Source organism: Monodon monoceros, unplaced genomic scaffold (assembly GCF_005190385.1).
Source record: "Monodon monoceros isolate NGI ecotype Baffin Bay Population unplaced genomic scaffold, NGI_Narwhal_1 Super_Scaffold_10, whole genome shotgun sequence".
In the NCBI taxonomy this organism is placed as follows: domain Eukaryota; kingdom Metazoa; phylum Chordata; class Mammalia; order Artiodactyla; family Monodontidae; genus Monodon; species Monodon monoceros.
This window is the reverse complement of record NW_021703766.1, coordinates 2,625,967-2,653,122: the sequence shown is the minus strand read 5'-3', so window position 1 is coordinate 2,653,122 and position 27,156 is coordinate 2,625,967. Positions and strand designations below refer to the sequence as shown.

The window sequence follows — 27,156 nt, the reverse complement described above, 5'->3', positions numbered from 1 at the left end:
CTGGCTGTTTCTGAGGGGGCAGCGCCACCTGCTGCCCACCTCGCCGTTTTTGTTGGGATAACAGCAGGGACCCACTGAAGAAAACTGATTTCACCTGAACGTGGACAGAAGCTGTGCACAGATGAACCTGATTCTGATGTTTCAGGGTCTCTGACCTTTGTTAAGGTGCAGCTGGCGTTTTTTGGGAGACAGCTAAACTAAATGAATTTAGTCTTTTCCTAGTTACACGAATGATAGGGCTTATTTAAAATAAAATAAACTGTAGAAAGGTGAAAGGAAGAAAGCAAACATGGCTTCAAACCCACCCCTCGAGACAGCGTGTCGGCTCCAGGAGACGTCTCCCTGCCCTGCCCACACGGAGACCTGGCGACCCTGGAAAAGCAGGCGATGAACCCAGGATTGAGACCCTGGGAGTCAGAGAGCCCGAGTCTGAGTCCCAACTCCACTGCTTCCCAACTGTGAGCTCGGGCCGGTGCCTCCCCACTATGCCTCAGCTTCCCCATCTTTAAAATGGGGGTGATGGTAGGAGAACTCCTCTCAAAGGATTAAGTGATTAGAAAATCTATGAAGGGCTTACAGGTAAAGAAACCGAGAGGGCAAGCACTCCACCTGAGGTTGCACAGCAAGGGCCCGTCGGAGCTGGATTCACTGCCAACCCTGGCGGGTGTGGCTTCAACACCATTTGCCTCCACCACTAAATCAATTGTCTCTGGTGTCCCCATGGGCCACCCTGGCTCCCAGCTACCTCGGAGGCCTGTTGGTAGTCAAGAGATGATGACGGACAGGCTTCTTCCTTGATGGTGGGGAGAGGCCCTGGGACAGAAGGCCAGCTCTGCTGTGTGACCTGAACAAGTCAGATAACCTCTGGGAGCCACATCTTTCTCACCTAGAAAATGGGAACGTAACAACACCTGCTTCATGGGATTCTTCTAAGGGTTAAGTGAGTTAATCCAGCCTCCGAGGCAGGCAGGCAGGCATGTTTAGTTTGCTCACAACTCAGCACTTCAGGGTCTGAGTTTATTGCTTCCAAAACATCCAAAGTGCAAAATGTCCACATTACGTGGTCACATGTCAGCTCCCATTATAACTTTTGTGATTTATGGACGTCGGAAATAAAGAATTCCATTCACAAGAAGAAATCCTGCCCCACTGGAGGAACAGGAGTGTGGGTTCCGCTATTCAGAAGTCTCTGCTTGTTTGAAAGATCGCCCAGGCAGTCTCCAGTGAAAACCTAGGATGACGACAAGGCCTGGCAAAGCAAGTGGGACTCACAGGGCAGGGCGTGGTGGGGGACAAGAGGGCTCTGCCACGCACCGGGGAACAAGCCGTCACAACTCGGTGCCTCACCTAGCTGCCTCGTCCGCACGTGCAGTAAGATACGGGGCTATTTCAGGCAACAGACGGAAAGCTGGCCTGGCGACCCTCAGACTGAGGGCCTCCAACAGGGGCAGCTACTAGTGACGTGCAGATCAGAACTGGAGGCAGCAGGACACATGCAACGGAGAGTGGACAAAACCCACCGCCCCCTGCCTGGAGACTCTCCTGCAGGCTCCTGAACTGAGCAGCCCCAGCCCCAGGGGTGTCTCTGCCACTAGCATGTGTGCACCTGGGGGTATCACCCCACCCTGCATCTCTCTTCTAGAAAATGACCCGGTTTTGTGTGCCTTTTTCTACCTTAGGTGGCAAGGTGAAGGTGACCCACAGTGAAAGAAGACAGATAACTCTGGCCTAGTCTACAATCAGCTACAACCCGACTCCTGGCTTCACTACCAAAGCTGGGGGACTGTGGGCCAGTTACCCGTCTGTTACCCGCTTCTCTCAGAAGCGACTGTGAGGGTCAGGTGAAATCACACACTCGCGCATCTATATAATTTGTATTTCTAAATTGTATCTTCAGTAATATATGTGTATTCATAAATGCATCATATAATTCATATAGTAACGCTGTTATAATATAAATGAAATTACGCACTCGCGCATCTATATAATTTGTATTTCTAAACTGTATCTTCAGTAATATATGTGTATTCATAAATGCATCATATAATTCATATAGTAACACTGTTATAATATAAATGAAATTACGCACTCGCGCATCTATATAATTTGTGTCTCTAAACTGTATCTGCAGTAAGGCGTATTTATAAGTGCATCACGTAATTCACATAGTAACACTGTTATAATATAAATGAAATCACGCACTCGCGCATCTATATAATTTGTATCTCTAAACTGTATCTGCAGTAAGGCGTATTTATAAGTGCATCACGTAATTCACATGGTAACACTGTTATAATATAAATGAAATCACTCACTCGCGCATCTATATAATTTGTATCTCTAAACTGTATCTGCAGTAAGGCGTATTTATAAGTGCATCACGTAATTCACATGGTAACATTGTTATAATATAAATGGAAGCACGCACTCGCGCATCTATATAATTTGTGTCTCTAAACTGTATCTGCAGTAAGGCGTATTTATAAGTGCATCACGTAATTCACATGGTAACATTGTTATAAATGAAATTATGCAACTGATTATTAATGAAGAACAAATCACCCTCTAAACTCAGAGCAGCAGAAAGCATTCGTTTCACTCCTGACTGAGATCTGGGCAGGGCTCAGCGGAAACAGCCCTTGTCTGCTCCAGGAGGCATCGGCCGAGACGGCTCACCTGGGGTTGGGGACCGACTTTCAAGATGGCACACCCACGAGGACGGTGAGGTGGTGGTACGCACTCCTCTGCTAGGCCCCGGCCCAGGCAACTCGGGCTTCCTCACAGCGTGGGGACCAGGCTCTGAGGACAAGCGTCCTGAGAAGATGAGGGGAAAACTGCCAGGTCCTCAGCCTCCGCATGCCAGCCAGCAGTGTTCACCCAGCTGCCCAGGGCCCAGATCCACGGGGATCGGCACAGACCCCTTCGGCTCAGCGGGGCTGTTGAATAACCTTGGGCTAACACTTCACAACTTCCACAGCATTTTAAACAGCTCAATAAATTTGAGCCATTACCATCAGGAGCGAAGACAGAAGCCAACCCAGCTGAGCTCGCACCCCACCCTCAGCTGCAGAACAGCTGGGGGCTCAGGTAGGCGGCGCCCGTTAAAGAATACTGCGGGAGGTGACTGTAAATTCACCTACACACTAATCTCTTCTTCCTGCTTTTACGTATGGAGTTTTGTGTCAGATTTATTTTGAAGACAGACTTCCCCAGGATAGCCCTGCCCCACCCCACCCCACTCCCTAAAAAAACCCATTTTGAAAATGACTATAGAGTCCACAGTATCTACTGTATTTGGAACATTGGTTGGGTTAGATCCAGATACAGGGGAAGTGAGGTTAGCAATACCCATTCGGCTCTTTCTGCTGAGTGCAGGGGGTGTGAGAAGCAGAACTGAAGTTTTGGAAGAGTCCTCTGCAAGCCAGGTGCTTCCTGGGAGCCTGTGGGGGGAGGCAGGTGGTAAGAGGTGGCAACGCTCCCCAGGAAAACAAGAGGTGAAGGGAAGGATCCTCAGTTTTGCTCCTTTGGCAAAAAGGCAGAAAGCTTCATCTCATAACGATCATCTGGCCCCAGTTCCTTAAAATCCAGTGCAAAGCTTTCTCAGGCTTGGCCAGTAAGGGTGCTGGGATGGATTGTTGATGTCTGCTGTGGGTGTGGGTGTGGATGGAGAGCTGGATTTGCCCCATATTTACCATCCCTGGACCCGATTACTGTTTCTTTTTAAATGTTGCTCTCATCCGACATTTTATCTTCTCTCCAATATCTCTTCACCAAACATAAACTCTTTTGTGGTTTTAGCTACACGGGCTCTCTTTTCTTGGGTAGTTTTATTCTCAGCCTTTTCTATTTGCAGTCTTGTGTCATCGTGTTTCTTTCTCCTCATGCGGCATCTGGGGGAGGTCTGTGTGCGTCGCTGGATGGGAACCAGGAAGGCCAAATGATGGCCGAAGGACAATGGGAGGGCAGACCTACAGAACCCCTCCCCTGAGAGTCTAGGAGGGCTGGCTCCCACACGCCCTGGCCGCTTAGGGGCTGCTGGCTGGGTTGGGGAGGGTGGGGTGTGAACAGCGCTATCCCTGCTCCTCTGCTGGTAGAGGAAGTACAGTCAACCCTTGGTATCTGTGGGGGACTGTTTCCAGGAGCCTCCGTAGATACCAAAATCCACCGATGCTCAAGTCCCTTATATCCAATTGTGTAATACAGTCGGCCCTCCATATCCATGGGTTCCACATCCAGGACTCAGTATTTGCAGTTGGGTGAACCCACGGTTGGTGCAGAACCCGCAGGTGTTGAGGGCCAACCGTAATGCAGAGAAGCCGGCAGGGCTCCTGGGGCAGAGGCCAGGGTCCAAGTACCCGCTGTACCTCTGCCGGGGTCTGGAGCCCCAAACAAGCCCATTGCACTTTCTGAGAGCAGCTGTTTCCACTTGTAACAGTCACCCAGTCCAGAGGCCGATTTTAGAAGTAGGAGACACACGTTGTAAAGCTTATTTATCTTAACATTCCCCAAACGACTTAAGTAATACTAAATAAAATCATTTATGCATAGTGACAAATTTTAGAAAAGAACACATAGAAATTTCGATGCTTAAAAACACTGGTTAATGCCGTCGCTTGGAGAAGCATCCCGCAGACAGCTCATCCTGGAGGGCTCATTTGGATTCCATACTCACCAAAACCTGACATTCCAGGAGAGGACCAGGAATAAGTTCCTCCTTAAATTCAGGGCCCTGCCCATCCTTTACTAACCCAACATTAGAAAACATTCTTTTATTATTTCCAAATTCCTTCATTTTTATGTTTAGATATTTAATTAGCCTGGAATTTATTTTTACGTGTGGTACGACTTAGAAGTAAATCCAAGCTGCTTTACTCACCCTTCAAAACAACAAATCTAGAGGAGCTCCTATCACTATGCCCACTCACAGGTGAGCACGTGGAAGTTCAGACAGGAGGTACCGGGCAGCAGCAACACTGATGCTCTCGGCCGAACCTGTGTGATTCTGAAGCTCATGCTGTTAATCCTAGCTATGTTTTAAAACTGCACAGAGGAAAGACTGGAAGTAAATAAGAGGCAGTGTCAAGGCTGCTTAAGTGGTGGAGTGAGGGGTGACACTCTGTACTTCTGATATCCCCAAATTTCCAGAATGGATAAGTTTACTTTTATAAACAGAAAAAAATCTAAGTGACGGTGAGCAGTGAGCCTTAAAAGAAACAGAACGTTACAACCGTTCAGGCCTTAGAAACAAACATGCTCAACCCTCTCTTTGTAAAGATGGGGACGCTAATGCCCGGAGAGGCTCCATGACTTGCCGACAACATAGGAACCGTTAGCAGACACAGTGAAGCCCCAGGGCCAGCGCTCGCCATGCAGAGTTGAGGGTGGCAGGAATCTCCTCGCATCTGCAAGCAAAACTGCAGCGCCACTCAGGAAAACACAAGATGCGACCCATGAATCGTGACAAATCCACTTAAAAGGGGTTCATACAGTCTCAGCAACTTGTCAAGCGCTCAGTTTCCATTATTTTCTAATATGCGAATTATACAATTATGGTGCTGACAAATACTCGAACTTTGAGAACGAAAACCAGGGTCCCTGAGGCCCCTCCTGGCGGCTCTGAGAACAACGGCTCTGGGGCTGCCCGAGGCGAATGGAGGGGAGGCGCGCAGGTGACACATCTGGAGGGCTTATATTTCAGGCCCTTGGTCCTAGTTTCCCTCATACTAACCTACTGTCCACAAATATAAAAAAAATGATGAATGCATTCAGATTATCTGTATATCAATACATCTGGATTATTCCGGCTGAAAGTGACAGAAAACCCAGCACTCTGGCTCAACCCGGAGGGATCATCCCTGATGTGCACAACTCAACAGTCTAAGGTGCTGGCGCCAGACTCACCAGACACCGGACCCCAGAGCTGAGGCCCGGACCCAGCCTCCCCCTTGGCTCTGACGGAGCCCTTCACATTTGCACTTCTCCTGAGTTGCTGTGTATCCGCAGGTGGTTCTCACGGCTGGGGCTGGGGCACAGTGAGGAGTAAAGGCAGGGACAGACTCACTTCCTGCCCTCCTGTAGCACTACTCCAACGGCAGCAAGTTAACGACAGAAACATCAACCAAAACTGAACAAGAACATGCCAAAGACAGGAGGCATTCTGGAAAAAACGGGAAAAGCAACCGGAACGGAGCAAGGAGTTCAGATATCAGGTCGCTACTCTGGACTGGGCGGTCAGTCAGCCTGGGACGGCCAAGCTGAACACAAGTGACAAAACGAAACCAGCCAAGGGACAGGGGTTGGGCAGAGAAAGAGTGAGCCCAGAGGTCCTACGGCCTGGACTGCCCTGCGTTAAGATATTCTACCCCCTGGTTTTGCTCATGTCAATGTGGAGTCTGCATTTAACCGAGCAAATCTAAGGATCAATTCTCTTTCCAAAGTCTCCACCGCATTTTCACTGTAAAACCAATGAGAAAATGCTTTTTCAAAGGGAGACTGAGAGCCTTGAGAACCTTATCTTCAAAGTGCAGGCAAGGCCTGCCCCTTGAGGCATGATAATGGGTTTAAAACATGCTCAGTAAGACCCTCTGGTGGAAAAATTAAAATGTCCCGTGCAGATACATTTGAAAAAAAAATGAAATCTCCACCTAAATGCTTATCTTGACTTTTCACCCAGGATCACTGCAAAAGCACTTCCGTTTAGAAAGCACAGTTCAGCCAAAATCCCTCTTGATTTTCAGGAACAGAGAAATGGAGGGAAAGAAAACATACGGAAAACATAACGACAGTGGACAAATGAGTGTGTGAGCATCTGTCTGGCCTCGTCTGTGACGTAGGCTGGGACAACTCATTGACAGCCAGGATTTCCTAGACACAGAGCTCCCTGCTGTTCAGGGGCAGCTGGCCGAGAGCAGAGGGTGTTCACCCCGGGGGAGGAGGCTGGCTGGAAAGGTAAGGAGGGGACAGAGGTGAGACCACACAGCCGAGGGTCCACGTCAGATTGGCCTCCATCTCCGACACCAGGACTGAGGTGTGACAAGCAGTCTGTACCCAGGGGACTGAACCACCTGGCTTCTGCGAGCTGAGCGCATCTTTTCCCTTCTAGCAGTGCCAGGCCAAGGAGCCAGGAACACAAGGATGTCTTCTGGTTCTGAGCCGCCATGCCTCTGCAGCTGGTCCTCTGTCCACCTTCTCTTAATCCCCCACACCTCTCAAGTTCAAAACACAGACTCCCCTAAATTGCAGTCAGCATTTACTCCAACTTGTTTATTGCCCACTCAGTCCCCTAAACCAAGACACTAGCAGGGCTGAGACATCCAGCAGGCTGAAGGACCAGGATAAGCCAAAGCCTGAGCACGGGCCTTTCTGCCTTCAGAGGATGGGAAGTATATTACGGCTGACTTCCCTGCTCCTCAGGAGATACCAGGCAGCAACTGAAGCTCTGACTGCCTGGAGAGGACTGAACTCAAAGCAGCTCGTGCAGCAAAGCTCCACCACATCCCGCTATGCCGGGCTCTGAAGCTCGCCGGGGGCTGGAGCGGGATGTTGTCACGGGTCAGGGTGCGGCTCTCCAGCGCGGCCGCCCGCCGGGCCACTGGCCCCCTGATGCCTGGCCAGCGCCACTCTCGCTGTGTTGGCGCCCAGACAGAAGCCCTGCAAGCGGGAGATGGCCTGCCAGGCCTCGGCCGGGTCCCGGTAGTGGAGGAAGGCCCCGCGCTGCGGCCCCGGCCAAGTGAGCCGTGAGGGCGCCGCGCCCCGTGCGCTGAGGGCTCGCTTCAGCTCACTCACCCGGGCGTCCCGGGGGAGGTTCCCAACGTAAACAGTGCTGGAAGGCACATCGTCCCCCTGCAAGGAGCCCGATTCCAGCGAGGGCAGCTCCCGCGGGCTTCTGATGGTGCTCAGGGCGGCCCGGGCACCCGGCAGGCTCTGGTGTTTGTCCCGAAGGGTGACGTCCTTCCCGGCCTGCTCCTCTCGGCAGTGCAGGCTTCTGAGGACTGGCATTTTCCCCATCATCTCACAGCTGATCTGAAAAAGCAAGGCAGTTCCAGCTATTCTTGAGGTGTCCAAAAGGGACCATGACTTGGTGACAAGGGAGGAGAAAGCAGTCACTCAGGGGCCTCTGCCCCACATGCTCGTGGAAGCCTCCGTCCACTCAGGCCAGCCATCTCCGTCTGCCACTCTGCGTCTGCCAGACAGGCCGTGGCCGCTGCAGGAACCGGACGGCTTTTCTCCATCTTCCTGGGGGCCCAGAGGGCAGCCAGCCACGGCTTCCTGCGCAGAAGGCGAAGAGCTAGGGGCTTCCCCGGCGGCCCAGTGGTTGGGACTTGGCCTTCCAAGGCAGGGGGTGTGGATGTGACATGCCTCACCGCCAAAAAACCAAAACATAAAAGAGAAGCAATACCGCAACAAATGCAATGAAGACTTTAAGTTCACATCAAAAAAAAAAGTCTTAAAAGAAAAAGAAGGGGAGGAGCTAAGATCACTGGTATGAGAGTTACAGGGTCACAGATGGCAACCGCCCTGGGGACCCCAGGATAATGGGGCGGTTTCTGCTTCCACACCCGTCTCCTTCCCAACCTACGCCTTTGGGTGGGATGAGGTCTTTAATGGGGCCGTGGGGATCTCCTTCTCAGCCTCCCCCCACCCCCCACCTCGCACCCCTTAATTAAGGGCCAAACCCATCCAGACCTCCGGGAAAAAGTACAGACAAGGCGAATGTGAAACAGAATGCTACATGGAGAACACTTTCTAGCAAAGGGTGATCAGGCTACAAAATAACGAATCCCACACACAATGTTTCATCTCAAAGAGAAAGACTTTTACACAAAAGACACTTTTGGCTTTTTGGTCAAATTGATCAGCAAGTGTCTCCTGAGCACCCACGGCAATGGCGGTGACAGAAGCGCCCCAACACTCGAGGTGAAGCCTGAACAGGACACCCACGGCTCCGTCCTGTGGGGCAGGGGCACTGGGGGCTGAGCCTGGGGCAGAAGTGCTTCACGTCTCTTAAGGAATCCCAAGGCAGAAATGAAACAGAAAGCCATGCTTAGTTCTTTTCAATAATTCATTCTTTAGAGATGCTTTCTGTCTTCTGTTTGGGGCACAAAGCATGTAAATGATCAGTCACCAAGGGAATTCCCTGGCAGTCCAGTGGTTAGGACTCCATGATTTCACCGCTGAGGGCATGGGTTCAATCCCTGGTTGGGGAACTAAGATCCCACACAGCTGTGCAGCGTGGCCGGAAAAAAAAAAAAAAATCAGTCACCAAGAGGCAAGCAATGGTCCAAACACGGGCTTCCCACAGATGTGGGTACATCAGAACACAGATCAGCACACAAGGTGGACAGCTATAACTTTTCTCCAAAAATAGTTCAACTAGCCCCAGTGCTCTCAATATATTCAGAATCCTATGTAACTTAGGGCAATGGTTCTTATCCTTGTCGGGGTGTCAGGGACCCTGGAGAGAAGCTGGGGTTCCCTCCCAAGAAGGGCTCCACCACAATTCTCTGTACAATTTCCCAGCACCTGTTCCCGGACCTACAAACCGCAAGAGGCACACAGGTCCCAGGTTGAGAATCAATAGATTAGAATAAGAGTTAAAGAAACACGAACACCTAAGCACGGCAAGTATCTTCTCACAAACCTACAGGCTGCTAACCCTCACCAAGTTCGTCCCGGTCCTCTCTCCCACTGCTATGCACGTGATGCTCTCCACCGCAGCAAAGCCTTGCCTGGGGGTCAGAGCTCTCCCCAGCCAGATGCTGCCCTTGTCCCCGGCACAGCCAAGTCAGGAGCCTTGCGGGGGCACCCGACCACTCGGGTCTTCAGAACAGAGCACACTCTTAGCGCAAAGAAAAACTCCCTCCTTCTCACGCTTCCCATTGTTCAGATACAAAGAGAGAAACAAAAACCACGTCTATGCCTCGGAGACACCCACAAGATGGAGCCACTCTTCCTGATCAAAGGGAGTCTTCCTCCACTTGACCCTCTGCCGTCTCCTGGACTGGCTCATCTGAAGGTGGTTAAAGTCACAGAGCAGTCCTCCAGAGGCTCCAGTTCCCAAAGAATCCCAAAGACAATGCGAGTCTGGCCAGCCCAACTCCCTGCCACGTCCCTCTTCTGCCTTCTGAAGGAGTTCACATTCTTGCCTTCTTTCAAAGTACCTAGGAGCAAACTTAAACTGGTCATAATTAGATTCTTGGGGATTTCTTAAGTTACTGGATCTAGCATTGAGAAAGAATGATCAAATTTAAAACTGTAATTACAATCAGAGAAAAAGTGTGACTATGTCCTTGTATGAGAGAACTAAACGTTACCCCAGTCCAAGCACCAGCAGCGGGAGCCACCAGGCCACACCTCCTGGGAAACACCGTGCATCTGCTGGGCCCACTGTGGCCAGATGAGCACCCCTGAAGTGCCCAGTGGACCCACAGGGCTGCCTCAGGCAGAGGTGCGTGTTCTCATGAAGGCTGACCCCACGGGGTGAGGCTCCACGCTCAGGTAGCAGACATCCACCCTAAAACGTGTGTGAAGCAAACACGCATCCTTCTGTGCACGTCCCCGGGAGCTACCTGATCCCAAGCTGGCGCACATACAAACTGCAGTCAGCTGCAGGATAAGGAAAGCCTTCCAGCACACACTGTGAACTGAGTCCACAGCACCGCCACGCTGGCAAACACCAAGGGATCTTTGGAAACAGAAACACAGAAATGCGAGGCTTTCATGTAAAACTGCTCGTCCTGAGAGCAGTATGTTCTTTGGAACAACAAAGCCCAGTGTCAGCTCCCTCTCCACGCCACTCCCACCCCGTGAGCTCTAAAGGACACACCTCCCTGACCGTGAGGGGGCCTCTGCCACTTTCCCAGCCATTTGCCACCTATGTGCTCCTCATGGGATGGTGTAGGTTGATGGTGGCCCTACAGCCGACAGGCTTCTGAGAGCCGAGTGGACGGGCTGGACACCCACATGGGACCCACACTGCGGCTATTTTTCCTGGCTGGCAATTAGGAACATTTGTTAGGTTTTGTCTATTTGCCATGTGAAATGAAAGATTTTGCTTGTTAATCAAGCAAAAAAATGTATGCCCTTCTGTAACGAATCATACCATTTAAAAAGCAAGTGTAAAGCAAAATTGATTTTTTCTGTACGCTACGATCCCTTTTTGCTGAAGCATGCAGATGGCAGTCATTTATAAATATATGTTCCCTTTAGAGATTAAATTAAACCTGTCCCCTAGAAATGCTCGCTAAGTCCAATACAATCAGAAATCTGACTCTCGAGGCATCTGCTGCCAACCCAAGAAGAAGACACTTGGCTCTAACCTCCCTCCGCCACACGCCGGGGTTACACTCTGGGATAAACTGCTTTTCTTTCTGGTTCTCACTTCACTTGACAAGATAAGGTGCTTGGGAGGGATGATCTCATTCTAGAACGCCAGGACGTGCTGGAGCAGCTGCTGGCAAAGTTAAACAGAAACACTAGAAGTATTTCTAATGAGGACTACAACTTCCATAAAAATCATGCTAGTCTCTTGCAAGACTTAGAAGGTGGGTCGAGGAGACCCACTGTCCGAAGTGACTGGAGCTGGAAACAGAGTCCATATCAGATCAGTCTATTGGCTGGGGCAGTACTCGCATTTCTTGAGAAGCTGGAGCAAAGGCTGGAAAATCAAATGCTGTACAGTCTTTGGGTATTAAGAATGAGTTAAAAAAAAAAACCATCACATTTGGTACCTATTTCAAAACACTGCATCTGGGAGGGCTACAGTGTTTAGAAGAAAAAGGGGATTCCAGATATTCCAATGATAAAGACAAGAGGCAAATTCCTAGAGTCTGATCCCTACATGACGAGTCTCTGGGTAGAGCATCACAGAAGGATTTACCAGTATGTGCCAAACAAAGAGCCAACCTGAAACAGCACTATAACCCAGCACTGAACTGCCCCCACCACCTCCTCAAATCTTCAGTGCAGGGCTTCCCTGGCGGCGCAGTGGTTGAGAGTCTGCCTGCCGATGCAGGGGACGCGGGTTCGTGCCCCGGTCCGGGAAGATCCCACACGCCGCGGGGCGGCTGGGCCCCGTGAGCCATGGCCACTGAGCCTGCGCGTCCGGAGCCTGCGCGTCCGGAGCCTGTGCTCCGCGACGGGAGAGGCCACAACAGTGAGAGGCCCGCGTACCGCAAAAACAAACAAAAATCTTCAGTAGAATTAGGGACTTTGTCCCCAAAGTCAATGAAAACGCGCTCTGGCTGCACACAGAGCAAGGCCAAGACAGAAACCCCAGGGGCTGGAGAGAGTCCTTGCCTTCACAGGACCCATCGCTCTGCATTGCAGAACTGAGAACACAGGACCCAAAGTAAGAAATGGCCTTTTACAAGCTAGGGATTCTTGCCAAGGCCTCACTAACGATTAGCATCCTTCGGGAAGAGGATGAATAAGCCGACATCCCGATGAGCAGGCTGAGATGTCTCAGGAAGCTGTGGTTGAATTTGGTTTCCTTTCATCTCAGAGGGATTATACTCATCTAACACAACTGATAACCTAATTTGTTGCTTTCTTTGTATTTTTCTTGTTAAAATCTGCAGACTGTAACCACAGCTATTCTCCAAGGCAACCAACTCTCTCTCCCCAGAGAGGCCCCCAGAATCCTCCCAGCCTGCGCTGCAGCTGGCCCTCAGCTATGAAGTGCTGGCCCCAGGGCACCTGCAGCCTCCCTGTGGCCGCCCCTGTGATGTATCCTCCCCAGACCGCGTGCTCACCTCTGAGCACAGCCACCTCGCTCCCACGGCCTGTATGCCAGTCGCCATTCAAAGGGAGGCTGTGGGCCTGAATTCTGGGGAAGCCCAAGTTCTAACTGTCCCGAGGGACGCTTTCATAGTCATGAAGGATGCTGCGCCTTCTCCCCGGTGCTCAGGGTGCACGTGGACGGTCCCACACCCCATCTCAGGGTCTCATGTGCTCCCCTCTGCTCTCCTCAGGGGCTCTCCTGGCAGGAGCACAGGCATCTGTGGGGAAGCCCTCAGGGTGCGGTGAGAGCACAGGGCTCATCCTCGGAGGTGGATGCTGCTGACTCCCACGCCCCCTGGAAGGAGGCCTTCCAGCTCTGGATGACTCAGGTTTAAGGAATGTGAAACAGGGACAAACATGCTAAGCTGACCAGGAGTTTCAGTGCAAACAGAGCACAACTTCTCCGGTTTTCTCAGTAATTCTGGCTATTTACCAGCAGATGGCATCAAAACCCACAGGTTGGCTTCTGGGGTCAAACTCCAATTGCAGACCCCTCTGCGATCCATGCCACTGCCTGTTCTGGAGATGCAAGTCACCACGGCATCAGCTTATGAAGGCTTCGGGTACTGCCTCCTAGCCAATTCGGCTCTGCATGGAGATGCAGACGGCAGTAAGAAAATCTGGGTTTGCAAAAGGCAGACTGATGATCAGGACCATGCAGAGCTGGGACGGCAGAAGGCAGCTCTTAGAAGTGAAAGCCAGCGTGCAAACAGACTCATGGCATCAGCTCTCCTAGTTGAGTTGGTCACTTCCCGCTGCCTAGAGCTGGTGTCGTGTAGAGACCTTGAACCCTGCCTGCTCGTCAGAACCAGCAGGTTTGCAAAGTAGATTCTCCAGCCCATGCTTGGAGACTGTGATTCAGAAGCAGAAATGTTCAGAAACTCATGGGGGACTCTAACGCACAGCCATGCAGGCCTGGGGACAGCTGCCATGCCAGACAGAGAACGCAGGGAAAGAGGAGGTGCCTATAAGCCACGGGCCTCGCTCCACACCACGGTGACCCACCTTGGACCACACGATTCCTGTTGGCTTGGGGCGCTCACACCCCGTGGTGATGACTCGAGTTGGAGTGAGAATATAGTCCACGGTGAGGTCGTGATCCTCAAGGAGTGTTTCAGGTATGTCGACAACCTGGTCAAACAGAAGCGGGTGAAGGAGCTGACAGGGATACGGCCCCAGCTGTGTTGGCCGCACCGCTGGGTGGAAGTATGATGTCCCCCAAACCCATCGTGGGCAAGGCCGAGCTGCCGCACCAAGCGAATCCAGCCTGGCTGAGCGACGCCATGCCCGACACGGCATGGAGTGAAGGCGGAGACCCTGCTGGCCTGTTCCCAGGAAGCACCTGGCAGTCGTGGACGATGGTGACCACTGGCGTCCCCTGGCTGACCGCTCCCATCGACACCATCATGGCGTATTCAAGGTCGGCATAGCCTTCTCCCTTCCCAATTCTCCAGCCTAAGAACAACGCAGAGAATCAATGTCTCTGTGGGGTCTGGGGAACCACGCAGGATCACGTTTCTCATCGTGGACAGAGGAGTTACAGAGGAAGAGCCACACGCAGCGGTTCACACACAGTGAAGTGAGCTTGGAGCCTTTTCAACACAGACCTCTCCTTTACCAAGGAAACAGCGCTTGCATTTATGGGAGCTTTACGTCTACAAGTAGTGAAACAGTAGTTTTTAAAAACACTAAGGACAAATTCCTACTAAAGGCAAATCTTTTTCATCATGGAGCGAAAGCACGAAGTCTAAACCAGGGACGTGGCTGTGAGACAGCACAGCCTTGCCTTGTAAAAGCACTACGGACGCACCCAGCGCAGCCCCACAGCTTGGCAGGAGGCGGTTTAAACAGCGCTAGCGCTAGTTTGCAAATTCACAAATGTGGCACAAGAGAGGATTCATCCTCTGAGGCTGCAGGACAAGCTAAGCAGGAGAAAAGAACGCAGGACAGCAGGCAGGGGACGTTAGCACGCTGCTAGCTCCCCGCCGAGTCCAGCTACTCTGCTCGGCAGGACGCCCAGGCCAGCCGGGAGCTCTGACTTCTCTGTAACGTCAGCATCGTCAGCAAGCGTGTAAGCGCCATCACTCACGCGTCCTGTAAGATTCAGACCTGACTGAGCTACTTTTACAGTGAAGAGCCTTCAACCGTGCACAGAATTCAACAGCAGAACAGCAAAGGGTACAAAGAGCCCAGAGACAGACGGGCGGACGCACAGGGAACACAGGAGAAACGTTCAAGCTCACCCAAATCAGATGCAAATGAAGAGGCAGCTCAAACACCACTGTTCACTACCAGATGCAAAAACCGAGGTGGGATAATTCTAGTTACTAACAGAAGAGGGAGAGAGGCACGCAGAGGGGGCGGGGATGTGAGGTGGGCACACTTTCTGGTGGGATAATTCTAGTTACTAACAGAAGAGGGAGAGAGGCACACAGAAGGGGCGGGGATGTGAGGTGGGCACACTTTCTGGCGGGTAATTTGGCAACATCCATCAGGACTTAAAAACCCTTTGGTCTGGCAATTCCTCTCCTAGGAATCACCCCACAGATGGTCCTCAAAGGTACCCCTAGAGCATACGATAAGACGACACCTCGTTCTGGCGCTATTTGCGAGGGAAAGACCGAAACCAACACTGGAGGCAACTTAGACGCCTATCGGCCAGGGCCGATGAACAGGAGGAGGCTGAGCTCTGTGCTGACGGGCAGAGCCCTTGGAGACACAGACGCAGCACAGCAGGGCACAGCGCACTGTCAGTGCGGAAACAGAACCAGGATGAACGTGCAGCCCACACACACAACACTCGAGATGCCCGTGTCTCACACCACACAAGCTGACACTTCTGTGGGCATCAGGGGAGAGGCAGAGGGAAAGTGGCCAGGCCACGCTTTCTGTGCTATCCACCTTTTTCAGACACATGCATGGTGATTTTGTTGTTTTAATTAGGGGGTTATCTAAACAGTGACAGTTACAAAACATTGTTTTCTTTTTCATACATCCTGAATTTAAAAAGAAAACTCCTGACGTCCTTTTAAAAGAAGAAATCTTTGCTAACTTCCCATTGCCGAAAGAGTACAGCCCAGTTCCCGGCATCTGGCCTCCGGTCTCTGGAAGGACAGCCCCAGACACTAGAGGGCCGAGCTACGTGACCACGGCACTCCCTCTCCCCGTCCTGCCCCGCCTGCCTCGAACACACCTGGCACGCAGGAGCCAATCCTGAGGCCTCTTCTGAGGTCACCCTGCTCCAAGCTGGCGAGTCCCTCCTCTGAGCCCGCCTACGTCCACCCCGGCTTCTGTTTCCAGCACTGAGCACGTCGTATTGTAGCTCAGCTCTCATGTCTGCTCCGCCCACCCACCGAGGACCCACCGCAGAGTCCACTCAGTGCCGGCCTGGCATGTGGCACACAGTGGGCACACGTGTGCTCACGTGTACCCGTCCCTGAGGACACAGGTAAAGCATCTATCTGTAACTGTGAGTACAAGGAAAACGAGGAATAAAGACCTGTAACATGTCACTCCTAAGCACCGCACACAGTAGCTCAGAGCAGGAGCTGGGAAAAGAGTAAGTTTAAGGCGATGCTATTAAAGGCCAGCATTTAAAACACGACGCTCAGGGTTCAGAACGAACGATTTGGAGCACTGCTCGCCAACTGTTTATTCGGAACCTCTACTGAAGGAAGAACTTGGCTTTGGCCGACTAACTTCCAAAGGGAGATCTGAGGATGAGCACCTCAGGACATCCTCCTGGCGGGAAGGGAGGAGAGAGAAGGCTTTCCTAGTGAGGGTGGGGGCCCCAATCACCGCACACAAGCGCAGCTCTGCAGTGTGCTCATCCTGCCGCAGGGTCAGCAGCTCGCTTCCCACAGCACCCAGCTGGGCCTGGGGCAGGGCAGAGAGCAAGAGGCCCTAGGGAACCCCAGAGACGAGTCCTGAGGGCGGCTCAGCCCAGGGCAGAGGCTGGCATAGTGACCCACCCTGTCCCTGCTCACAGGCTTGCGGGGTGAAGCTCCAGGCCTCAGAGGCAGGCTCAGGACACCCCGCACTGCCCAGGAGGCTGCTGCTTCACAACAAAAAAGAGCTTCGGAACCCAACGTCTCTCCACTTCCTGGAGGCTCTCCAGAGACAACTATTTACTGACGCGCTCCAGTAACCTCAGAACAGAGGGGAAACCTTTCACCACCTGCAGAGAGATTATCTCACTGTATTTTTCCTGTTATGAAAAGTGAAAATGCTGTAAAGGTGTTGAGTGGGGCTGAGAGTGGGAGGGACCGAGTTAATTCTTCAAAATGAGTGATAGATGCAGTGGTTATGCAGGCCAGGCACGCGTCCAGAAAGCTGAAATCACTCACCATCAACGTCTGAAAGGCGACCGGAGCGCTGGGGGAACAGCAGGCTGCAGGGTAAGTGGTCACATCCGAGAGTTTCTGTTCTTAATCTTACCTTTTTCAGAAACAGCCACGGACCCCACCACCACTAAGTCCACAAGGACCCTGGAATCCAAGCCCACGGGAGTGCTGTAGTTCCTCACGCCCTGCGGACAGACACGCGGCCTGAAAGCTCCCTGGCAGAGAGGCCACCCGTCTCATAACCCACGGGGAGATGCACTCAGGGTCTGAACAGCCTCCCGAGGGAAGCAAGCACGTGCACCATCCCACAGCAAACACGCAGCATCATGGAAGCAGCAGCTCAGGAAAACCATGGATCAGAACCATTTTAAGACAATTCCCCACAATTCTTCCCCAGGAAAGACATCAGGAGGAACTGATAGCACAATGACTAGGATATTCATTTCATAATATTCAACAAATCATTTTCCTCCAAGAGGCAGGAGAGCCCAGTGATTAGAATACAGGCTCGGGAGTCACAAGGAACTGGGTCCAGATCCCTCTCCTCTGTGGCCTCAACAGGAGGAAACTCTCTGAGCTTCAGTCTCTTCCTCTGTAAGACAGGGATACCAGCCCTGCCTCGTCCGACATGTTGGAATGAAATGACAGAGCGCAGGTAAAGCGTCTAGCATGTAAGACATGGCCATTAAGCGTGTGTGACATATTAGTTCACTGTGAAACACTGGAGGCCTCGCTCTGCGTGAACAGCTGATCACTCCTAACATATTAATTATTCAACCAAAAAGCACCCAAAGCACACCCACTTATGCTGACTAACGGAGGCCTGTGTGCAAAGCACAGGGAGGCTCCTGTGGCCATGATTCTGATAATGAGTGACAGGGGGATTTCGGAAACCAGAGGAGGATGCTGCACGGCCCAGTACCCGGCAGCAGTGGTCGCTGGATGTGGTACGGTGCCCTGTCAACAAGCACATGACAAGTCCCTATAGGATCGGTACCATGATTGGGGCCTCCCAACCATCAAACCGCAGTCATCGGCCCGCAGTGCCCCCACTGCAGGAAAGCGTGTCTTTCGTTAAGCTCACAGCGGCCACGCAGGCAGGTCTCTTGCCCACGGCCCATGTCCTCAAGCCTGTTTCAGTGCGCTTGGTGCCTGGCAGCCTTGGGGAGCACGCACTTGCCTGGGGTTTTCTGTGTTGTGACCTGTCAGGCCCCCTCTTCTCTCGGGGGCTCAGCCTCACCTGCTCAGTCTGACCAGACACAGCGTGAGCAACCAGGAGTCACCCTGACTCTCCAAGATCCTGTTCTATTCAACCAAGAGTCACCGGATGGGCAGAGGGACTTATGAGGCAGTTAACACACCTTTCTGTCTGCCCCCTGGGGTGGTTACCAGAACACACCTGAGTCAAAGAGTAAATACAAAGACCACGATGGCACACACAGGTGGCTGGGGTGTGGCAGTGGCAGGGGGCTGAGGGACAAACTCAGAGTCTTATCTGCCAAGAAGTAAGGCTACATCACAGTCTCCTACAGTGATATGCACGGTGGCGGCATTTCACCACTAAGCTTTGGCAACCTAAATAATAATCGTACTAAATTTGCATCTGCGTTAGACGTGGCTTTAAGAGTCTCTCTCTCTCCTTTGCCATTTTTCCTCTGCCACAAAGAAAACAAAAATCTTTGGTTTTTTTCTACCTGCGCTCTGTCATTCTGAGGTTCATGGCCCTGGATCTCTGATTTCCATCTGGTATTGCATGATATAACAGAGCCCAAACACAGTTCAATCTGTATGCAAGCTCAGTTGTGAGAGCTGGTCTGGCTTTACCCTGGCCGGGACCAGCCAGTGCCGGCACTTCACAGGGCCTCCTGGCAACGAGCGCCATGTCGGTCACCCTTCGGAGGGGAGTGGGATGCTGTTAAGGGTGACACAGACCACTACACCAGCACCACGGCCATGTCTGACCTGGACCTCAATACGTGGAAAGGGGCTGCTCTTACTGTCCGGAACCTACCAATTATAACAGATCACATTCCCTGCCAGCTCGCGGAAGTATGGGCTCAGATCTGTGGCCACAACCGCCAACTGCAAAGGATCACGGGGTGGGCACTTTGAACATTGACCAGAACCAGGGTTATCTCTTATTTTTCTGCATTTATTTTCCCTTTGTTCTTTTTCCTACATGTATTTTATTATCTTACTTTATTATATATATTTTTGTATGCCACATCAAATTCTATTTTTGCAATAAGACAGGTTATCAATAAATAACGATAAAGCATTCACTTTTTATACACTAGACTTGAGTGGAAAATCCCTTTTTAAAAGGAATATCTTGATGCCCTATTTCTTCTTCCCACCGGATTAGGAAGCAAATGACCTGGGGTCAACTCTAGAACTCTGAAGAGTCACCAGATTCTATTTCTTCATCTCTAAAATACTAGACAAATTCCATTATAAGGCAGTCTAATGTGACGTTTACACACTGGTTTTATGGCATCGTGAGGTAGTGAAGAAAATCATACTGCTAAATCACTAAAGCCATTATTACTTTAGCACTTGCTGAGGCAATTTCCAATTGAACATATTTTGGAAATTCTACCCTGTGTCCCCATTTGCTCTGGTGGCATCTGAACAGCATCCAAAGTTAACACCAGAGGGCGTCAGAGTACTGGAAAACTGGCTTTCCCTTTTCTTAATTAACGGGGGAATTTACTATTTCTCAGCTTAGTGCAAGAGAAAAACCGAGTTACAGGCAGTTTTTCTGCTTGGCTCCTGTAATGACGCGATTGCTGAATACTTAACATCACTCTTCATTTGGCTTTTGTTAAACACAGATTTCAGCTCTGGCGCGTTCACACTGTTCTACCTCACCAGGAGCCACGGCTGAGTACGGTTGCTTTTCACACTTACCTGAGAGGTGGCACATTTTCTCAAGATGTCTTTAGTTGCCCCGGGGGGTGGTGTGATCTTATTAAACAACCCCGTTCTCAGTCGTGGTGTTGGAACCAACAATGTTTTTTTGCTCTTTTAAAAGAAAAGACAATCAATAAATTACAAAATTTAAGATGGGAACTTTCTTGTGTATACTTTTAACATTTCAGGAACAGAAGCAAGTTACTATTACCTGCATTTTGGGGTGTGTGCCAAGGAGATGAGTTGTTTTGCAAACCCAAGTGAATAATACAGGGGGCCCATTTTACTTAGAGCAGCTGCACTACCCCGCCTCAGAATAAAGGGGCAGGGGGTTTGTAAAACTCGCTGACTCAACTCTACTTGCCATTCACAATGCTTACAGGTGAAAATGACAATGCAAATCCTGACGACCTTCCTGGGCCTTCTGCTCCCAGCATTAAGCACTATCCAGGTACAGGGATGTTTTATCTTGAAGCTGGCATTACACGGCCACATTGAAAACATTACCCCGTCAAGCACTTATATCTAGTTTGCTGCTCAATAAATCACAGTCTGAGAGATCAGTGCTCATTACAATTAGTATTTTATATTGACCTGTGTTGATAACCGTCTTCTTCTATTTAGTTCTCAAATACCTACTGCGAGCCCCAGGGCAGGGGTCTTCAAAGTGGGGGCCCCTGGCCAGCAGCGTCAGCAGCCCCTGGACACCTGTCAGAAGTGATCAGAAGCCCTGTGGGGCCCAGCAACCTGCTTTAACAAGCGCAGCCGGTAATCCTGATACGCAAGGAAGTTGGAGCAACAAGGCCCAAGGACACCGCTGCAGATTATTCAGGGTGGGCCATGAGGCAATCATAACATTTATAAACTCCTTCATGTAAAAAATCACCTGTTTTACTTTTTGTGCAGGAGATGACAGCCTGAGACCAACAAAAGACCTATAAAAACACAGTTTGGCTTATTAAAAAAAAGGTTTTCAACCCCAAGAAGAATATTTCAGCAGAAGCAGCGAGTACGTGCTACTCTCCTTTTGAGTGTGACAGGGGTGGGTGGCTTTATTTGTAGTCCCCAGATCCTGGTACACTGCACACTACCCTGATCACCCCCCGGCTATATGCCAGAGTGCCCGGGGGGCTCTGAGACTCAGCACTGCACAGTTCCACTCGAGCCTGACTCAGAAGCGGACACTGGCAAGAGTCTCCAAAGCTCCTCAGGGGTGCTGACTTACAGCCAGTGTGCTCAGGCCCAGGGATCTCAAAGCTCCATCAGGGCGTTTACTATGAACAGGTTCTAGAACCGAATGAAGGTCTGGGGTCAAGCCTGGGAAGCTGTGCCTGCAGGTGTGATCTGCGGCCGTAGGCATCACGCTATCCCTGCCTGCCGAGGTATGCACTTTCCCACACAGGATGAAAGGCGCCCGCAGATCGAGGAGTCTCAGGAGTTGTAGGGAAACTGAGTCAGCGCCCAAGGCCTGGTGGCGCACAGCAGAATCCCACAGACCCCGCCCTGCCACACGCAGCACTACACTCACTGTGAACCGTGTTTTGTTTCGGCAAAACATCATCCATTACTTTCAATGAGTGATGTTATCTGAATTTTACTGCTTTTATAGTTTTGTTTATATGTAATTTACATGTTTACTTTGGTTTTACAGTCACATAAGATCCTGAGCCTTATAATTTATATCAAGTTTTATGTTTATACTTATTAAATTATCATAAATTGAAGCAACCCTGGGGGAATTTTTCTTCTTGAAAAGGGGCCTATTATATCTACGTTAAGAAACACTGTTCTAATTCATATATTTTGGGGACTCATTTATCAGATCTCTTACTCATGGGTTATCAAGTTTCGAAGAATTATAGTATTACAAATGTAGCAGATGAAATATATTGTAATTGTTCGCTTCTGGAGAGGTACATTAGAATTGGGATGCCTCAAAGTCATGGTTTCAAAGTCTTTTCTCTTTTAATTCAGAGATGTTCGGGACTTCTAGACCGACAGACAAGGGAAGAGTTTTGAACCGTCCTGGAAAAAACAACTCCAAGGACACATTCTGCACTGGAGGGAGTCAGAAGCACCATCTTTCCAAATGTGGGACTGTGCACATTTGCCAGCCCCCTGGGGAAGGTGGGCCGCTCAGTAGCCAGGGCTCAGGCTCAGGGAATGGGATTACCTGCAGCGCCAGCAGCCGGACGCCTTCCAGCGGTTTATCAGGGTCCACTTTAACCTCCTGCGTTCTGGCAAAAACCGCGAGATCTTTGATGTTTTGGCAAGCCAGATAAGAGCCCTGGTTAGGCAGATAGACAGAGGGGCACTTACGTTGAGGACGAAGAAGCGGGCATTTTTCTGGGGTGCGTCAGGGTTGACTTTAATGGTTCTGGCCATTTTGAACGCCTGCAAACGTGGGAAATGCTCAGCGGCCCGAGAAGCACCCTGTTTTTAAATGCAAGTGCACGTTACTAAGAGGCCACCACCCTGGGCCACCCTCAGCCTGATGCTCCAGCATCTCCCCCAGACAGACGCGGGGGCCGATTCTGAGACCAGGTCTGGGGTCACCCGAGAAATGTCTAAGGAAGCAGCCAGGTAGAAAGGGCTGAGAAGCCAGCCTCGCTGGCTGGGGCTCCCTCTCAGAGCACGTCACTCCTTAGGAGCCAACTGTGTGAAAAGGCACCACAACAAGCGAATGCTTCCAGCCAGGAGAAATATTTCACTCTGTACCAAACGGGGAACAGCAGCCTTAGCACCTCCTCATGGCAAGATGCCACCCACCCACCAACCCTGCACAGAAAGGCAAGAGGTGCTCGAGAGTGAAGGACATCTCAAAGCATAAAAACACCCCGGCCAGCTGGTTCAGGTTTCACACCACTCACTGTTCACCGAGCTCAAATCCACCGTGAAGCAGGAAGGTAACTGTATTACCACTGTTACTCATTTAGGGGTATCCTGCTTTCATTGTGAACGCTCCAGGAAGGCTTCAGTACCTTGAAGTTGGGAATCCTGTGATGAACAGGCCGGGGAAAATCAGCTAAATTTCGCGCCTCCATGTAGTCCCAAATCTGCTCACGAATGTCCTGTTTGGAAACACCTATGGCAGTAAAGGGTGTGACCGATAAACCCACAGACAGGAAGCCCACAGCGCAGCAGTCCCAGGGCCCAGCGCTCGCCCGCTCCCGCTGCACCCCCAGCTCTGCCCCGCCAGACAGAACCTAGGGCTTCTGATCCCTACGTCGAAAAACTAGGGTCAGTGATAAGTTTTTACACCTCAATAAACTGCCACAGTCCAAACACAGTGTAAATTCAACGTAACCCAAGGGTTTAATTAAGCTAGTTCTATGAACCTGTAGCGGCGGGAGAACAAACGCAAGCCAAGCCATGGACCCAAGCATTCCTAACCCCTCACGCGGAGATACCAGTTCTGCTCAGTTAAGTCTCTGTGATCTCAGTCTATCGGTCTTGAGACAGCTGTGGTTACTTCACTCCTGCTGTAAGTCCTGTTCGCTTCTCTTAGACCTAAGTGACTCGTAACCCAGCTACTATTCTGGAATACCAACTACAACCCCCTTTATTGCGGGAATCTTTATTCTAGACCTCACTTTGGTAATGGATTTCTAGGCAACAAATATTCCTTAATGACGTGACTGGGAAAGTCCTAAGAAAATCCGCACCAACCACGTGCCCCTCCTGGAACGGAGAACCATGAAAAGCAGTTTCCAGTTAAGCAGGAAAAAATAAAATCAGCACATTCATATAAACAACTTTAAAATAGTCACTGAATTTTTGTTTTTCTTTGTCCGAAAGGATATCCCTGCACTCATACAGAAGTCTGTTTCAAATCACTTTGGTGTGACGGGGCACCTCTCATCACCCAGGCAGGAAACAGGGGCAGGTTCAACCTCTCAAGTCCTCAGTCTCCCCTGCTGGAGTGGAGGCTGCTCAAAAGTGACACAAGGGAGCAGCCCAGAGAGCTGGGAGCCACCACCCTGGGGGGTGGGATGTGGCTGGCAGCTGGCTTCTAGCCATAAACATTTAGGAATTCTGTGGCTTTGAGTCTTGTGAATAAATTACATTGTAAAAGCTTAATTCTTTTGTAAATGGAGCTTTAAAACATACAAAGGCATCTATGATGAAGAGCCTCTCTCCTCACGGTCTGCTGAGTACCAGGTCCCTTCCCCCAAGGCAATCAGTGCACCTATTTGTTCTAGTGAATTCTTCCCCAGGCATCTCAGACTTCTCCCTGGAGACACTCCATTCTTGCCCTCATCCTCTTTCCCTAAGAGGGTGTGCTATATACACGCAGCTACACATACTGCTTTCAACTCTGCTATTTACTTAGTATCCTGCAGACTGGTCCATATAGTATACAAAAGCACCCTCACCCTTTTCTGCAGTTGCACAGTTTTCCACGATGGGGGCAGGTCAAATTTTACTCAAGACTGATGGGCAACAGGTGGTTTCCAACCTTGTTACTGATGTATGCCTTACAGCCCTTGCCCATTTTATAGCCATTTGTTAAACCCCTACGTGTAGTTTTAAGGTGTTCAGGGCCAGAGCCAAAGGTTTCCGCTGCTTATGCCCACAGGCTAGACACAGAGTCCCCTGGAACAGCAGCCATACCAGGCCCTTCACAGCCAGGCCCCAGAGCCTCCTGGACTTCCTGCAAACACTGCTGGTGCCTCTTGACCCTAGCTGTGCTTCTGAACCACTGCAGAAATCAAGAATGCAGATTCGAGCGTACACGCATTTTCACGGACGCAGGCCAAGACTACGCTACTGTGGGCCTGGGTAGGGCCATGCGGGCAGTTTCCAGCACTTGGCTTGTTCTTTCCTGCTGGGAGCTCTGCATTTGCTGGTCTCTGCTGGAAAGTCTGTTCTACTCCCTGTCCCTCAGGCAAACCCTCACTCTCCAAGGCCCAGCTTCGGCACCACCTCCAGGAAGTCTCCCCTCCACGCTGTTCCAGTGCCCCGAGGATCCCTGGCACAGGGTGTGGAATGAGTTGCAGAGCTCTGCCGGCCACTTCAGCCTCATCTCCTGTCACTCTCACATCGAATTCAAAAAGTGGCCCAACCATGTCGGCCCCTAGCCCCACACACCTGTCCCCCTGTCTTTTTCAGGCCTTTGTACCTCCTCTCCTCCCCTCCCCTCCCAGGTTCTCCGCTTCCTGTCCCTTCAGGCCTAGCTGAGACGCCACCTCCCCCAGAAAGTATTCTGAGTGCTCGGTCACAGACAGACGTCCCTCCTTTAGGACCCTCCCCCGTTGAGGAACCCAGAGCACGCTCACTGCTTGTTTTTTCAAACAGAAACCATAACATCGACACAACTATTAAAAGGCTACTATATTTATCACTTTCACCAACAACCCAGACATCCAATAATATCCCCAACACTGTGCACAGTGCTGTGTGGGACACAAGAGATGGAGGCATTGGGGCCCTTGCTCCACAGTCAATAAATCACAAACATCCCAGTGACTCCCATTTAGAAAGCAGTGGGCTAATTGCAAGGGGAGGGAGAGAATAAAAGGGCAGGTTCTTGCCCTTGGGAAGTTACCAAAACATGGGAAATAATTAGAACAATAAAAGGCGACATATATTAATGTGAGAAATGCATGAACCCCGTTCCGTAACTGCCCAACAGGTCAGCCTGGGTCTCGTTCCTTCTATCTCTAGCCCTGAGGTCACTCCTGGCATCTCCGAAGGCCTTTGTCACCATCCCACTGAACTGTGGGCACCTGTTTACTGTGCTGTTTCCGTGCTACCCGGACAGTCAGGGAGGAGGGGATTTATTCACGGTTGTCGAACCGGGCTTTAACAGACCCTGGGGCGCCAACGGCCTTAGTAACACCTTTGCCAGGCAATTCTGCAATGAATAACCAAAGCTCAGGGGCTCTGGGGCGAGCCTCCCCGAGGCCTAGGGCAGGGCCTGGGACAGCCTAGGTCTCGGAAACCATCCGTTAAGAGGTCTGTGATGCAGCACCCCAGCGTTTAGGTTAAACTGGCTTCCAGTCGTGCCCCTGCCAGCAGCTGTGAGCCTCCGTTTCTCCTGCTGTAAAGAGGACGTGATACGGGAGACACATCTCACGGGGACGCACAGACAGTACCGCGTACCCAGAAGATGGCCTCCCTTCCTCTTCCCACCTGCTCCACTGACAGTGTCGGGTATCCGGGTCCCAACCCGCCGCAGGTTCGACCCCGCAACCGGCTCCGACCCCTCTGAGACCCCGCCCGCCCCTCCACGTCCCGTCTGCCCAATCCCCGGGAACCCCTCCGCGTCCACGCCCGGCTCTCAGCGGCCCTCCGCCTCCCCGCCCGGCTCTCAGGTGGTCCCTCCGCGTCCCCGTCCGTCTCTCAGGTGGTCCCTCCGGCGGCCCCTCACCCGCCCTCGGCTCCATGGCGGCGACGCCGTCAGTGCGCGACACCTCAGCCAGCGGACTCCGGCACCAAGTGACGACACCTGCGCGCGCCCTCCAAGCGCCTGCGCACTGGCCTGGGGTGGGGGTGCGGGCGGTGGCGTAGCCGCGGAGGCCTGGTGGGAACGTTCCGCGGCGCGCATGCGCATGCGGCTCCGCGGGCCTTGCGAAGGGAGGTGGGCGTGGGGCCTGAGGGTTTGTTCTCTGAGCAGGCCAAGCACAGAGGCCCTGCTCCGACGCGCGTTTGCCGGGCGCTGGGGAGCTACCGAGTGAACAACCCCTGGCCTGTCGGAACCCACTGCCAATTCAAACACAGCTACCTCCTCTTCTATTCCCCAGAGGCCCCCTACTCCGGGAAGCCGGCCTGGATTGCTCCTCCATGCCGCGATCCCTCTCCTGTGAGACCCTACCAACGTTAAATGCCACAGTTTATTTTCTGTTTCCTGACTTCCCCCTGCATCATCTACACACACACACACACACACACACACACACACACACACACACCCCTCCTAAAGTGCTAAACAAATAAATAATTCTAATAAAAAAGGCTGGCTCCCGAGAAGCTAGAAGATTCCCTTCCCCCTGGGGAGCTGCTCTGCTTCATTCGGTCCTTTACAGGCCCGCTAGGGCCTCCCTTGCTTATCGTCACCGTGAGACCCGGTGGTCACTTTCAGGCAGGATGGTGATTCCAAGTCTGGTGTATTCTCTGG

The 27,156-nt window shown here is 51.5% G+C and overlaps 1 protein-coding gene across 7 annotated transcripts; it reads right to left on the bottom strand.

Moving 5' to 3' along the window:
* Window positions 1–1,897: 1,897 nt before the first annotated feature.
* On the bottom strand, window positions 1,898–26,515 carry MTHFSD (methenyltetrahydrofolate synthetase domain containing). 7 transcript variants are annotated; one of them, XM_029239855.1, is made up of 9 exons: window positions 26,410–26,498; window positions 23,018–23,107; window positions 22,356–22,469; window positions 22,210–22,273; window positions 20,034–20,147; window positions 17,218–17,308; window positions 14,123–14,235; window positions 13,786–13,911; window positions 1,898–8,022 (listed from the first exon to the last, which is right to left on the bottom strand). In XM_029239855.1, the coding sequence occupies exons 3-9, from the start codon at window positions 22,376–22,378 to the stop codon at window positions 7,546–7,548; spliced, it is 1,008 nt and encodes a 335-aa protein (XP_029095688.1). In that variant the 5' UTR covers window positions 22,379–22,469; window positions 23,018–23,107; window positions 26,410–26,498; the 3' UTR covers window positions 1,898–7,545. The 7 variants fall into 7 exon arrangements, with proteins under 7 accessions (XP_029095688.1, XP_029095683.1, XP_029095684.1 ...); XM_029239850.1 differs by lacking the exon at window positions 22,210–22,273 and having other exon boundaries at window positions 23,018–23,121; window positions 26,410–26,515; XM_029239851.1 differs by lacking the exon at window positions 22,210–22,273 and having other exon boundaries at window positions 22,356–22,430; window positions 23,018–23,121; window positions 26,410–26,515.
* Window positions 26,516–27,156: the final 641 nt, after the last annotated feature.

What these genes read in the sequence shown, in the direction of transcription:
- MTHFSD (XM_029239850.1), bottom strand. An exon ending in CGTGGCTGTTTCTGAAAAAG is followed by an intron (nt 14,236 to 17,217) that starts GTAAGATTAAGA and finishes CGTTGTTCTTAG; the next exon opens with GCTGGAGAATTGGGAAGGGA. An exon ending in CAGGAATCGTGTGGTCCAAG is followed by an intron (nt 8,023 to 13,785) that starts GTGGGTCACCGT and finishes TTGCTTTTTCAG; the next exon opens with ATCAGCTGTGAGATGATGGG.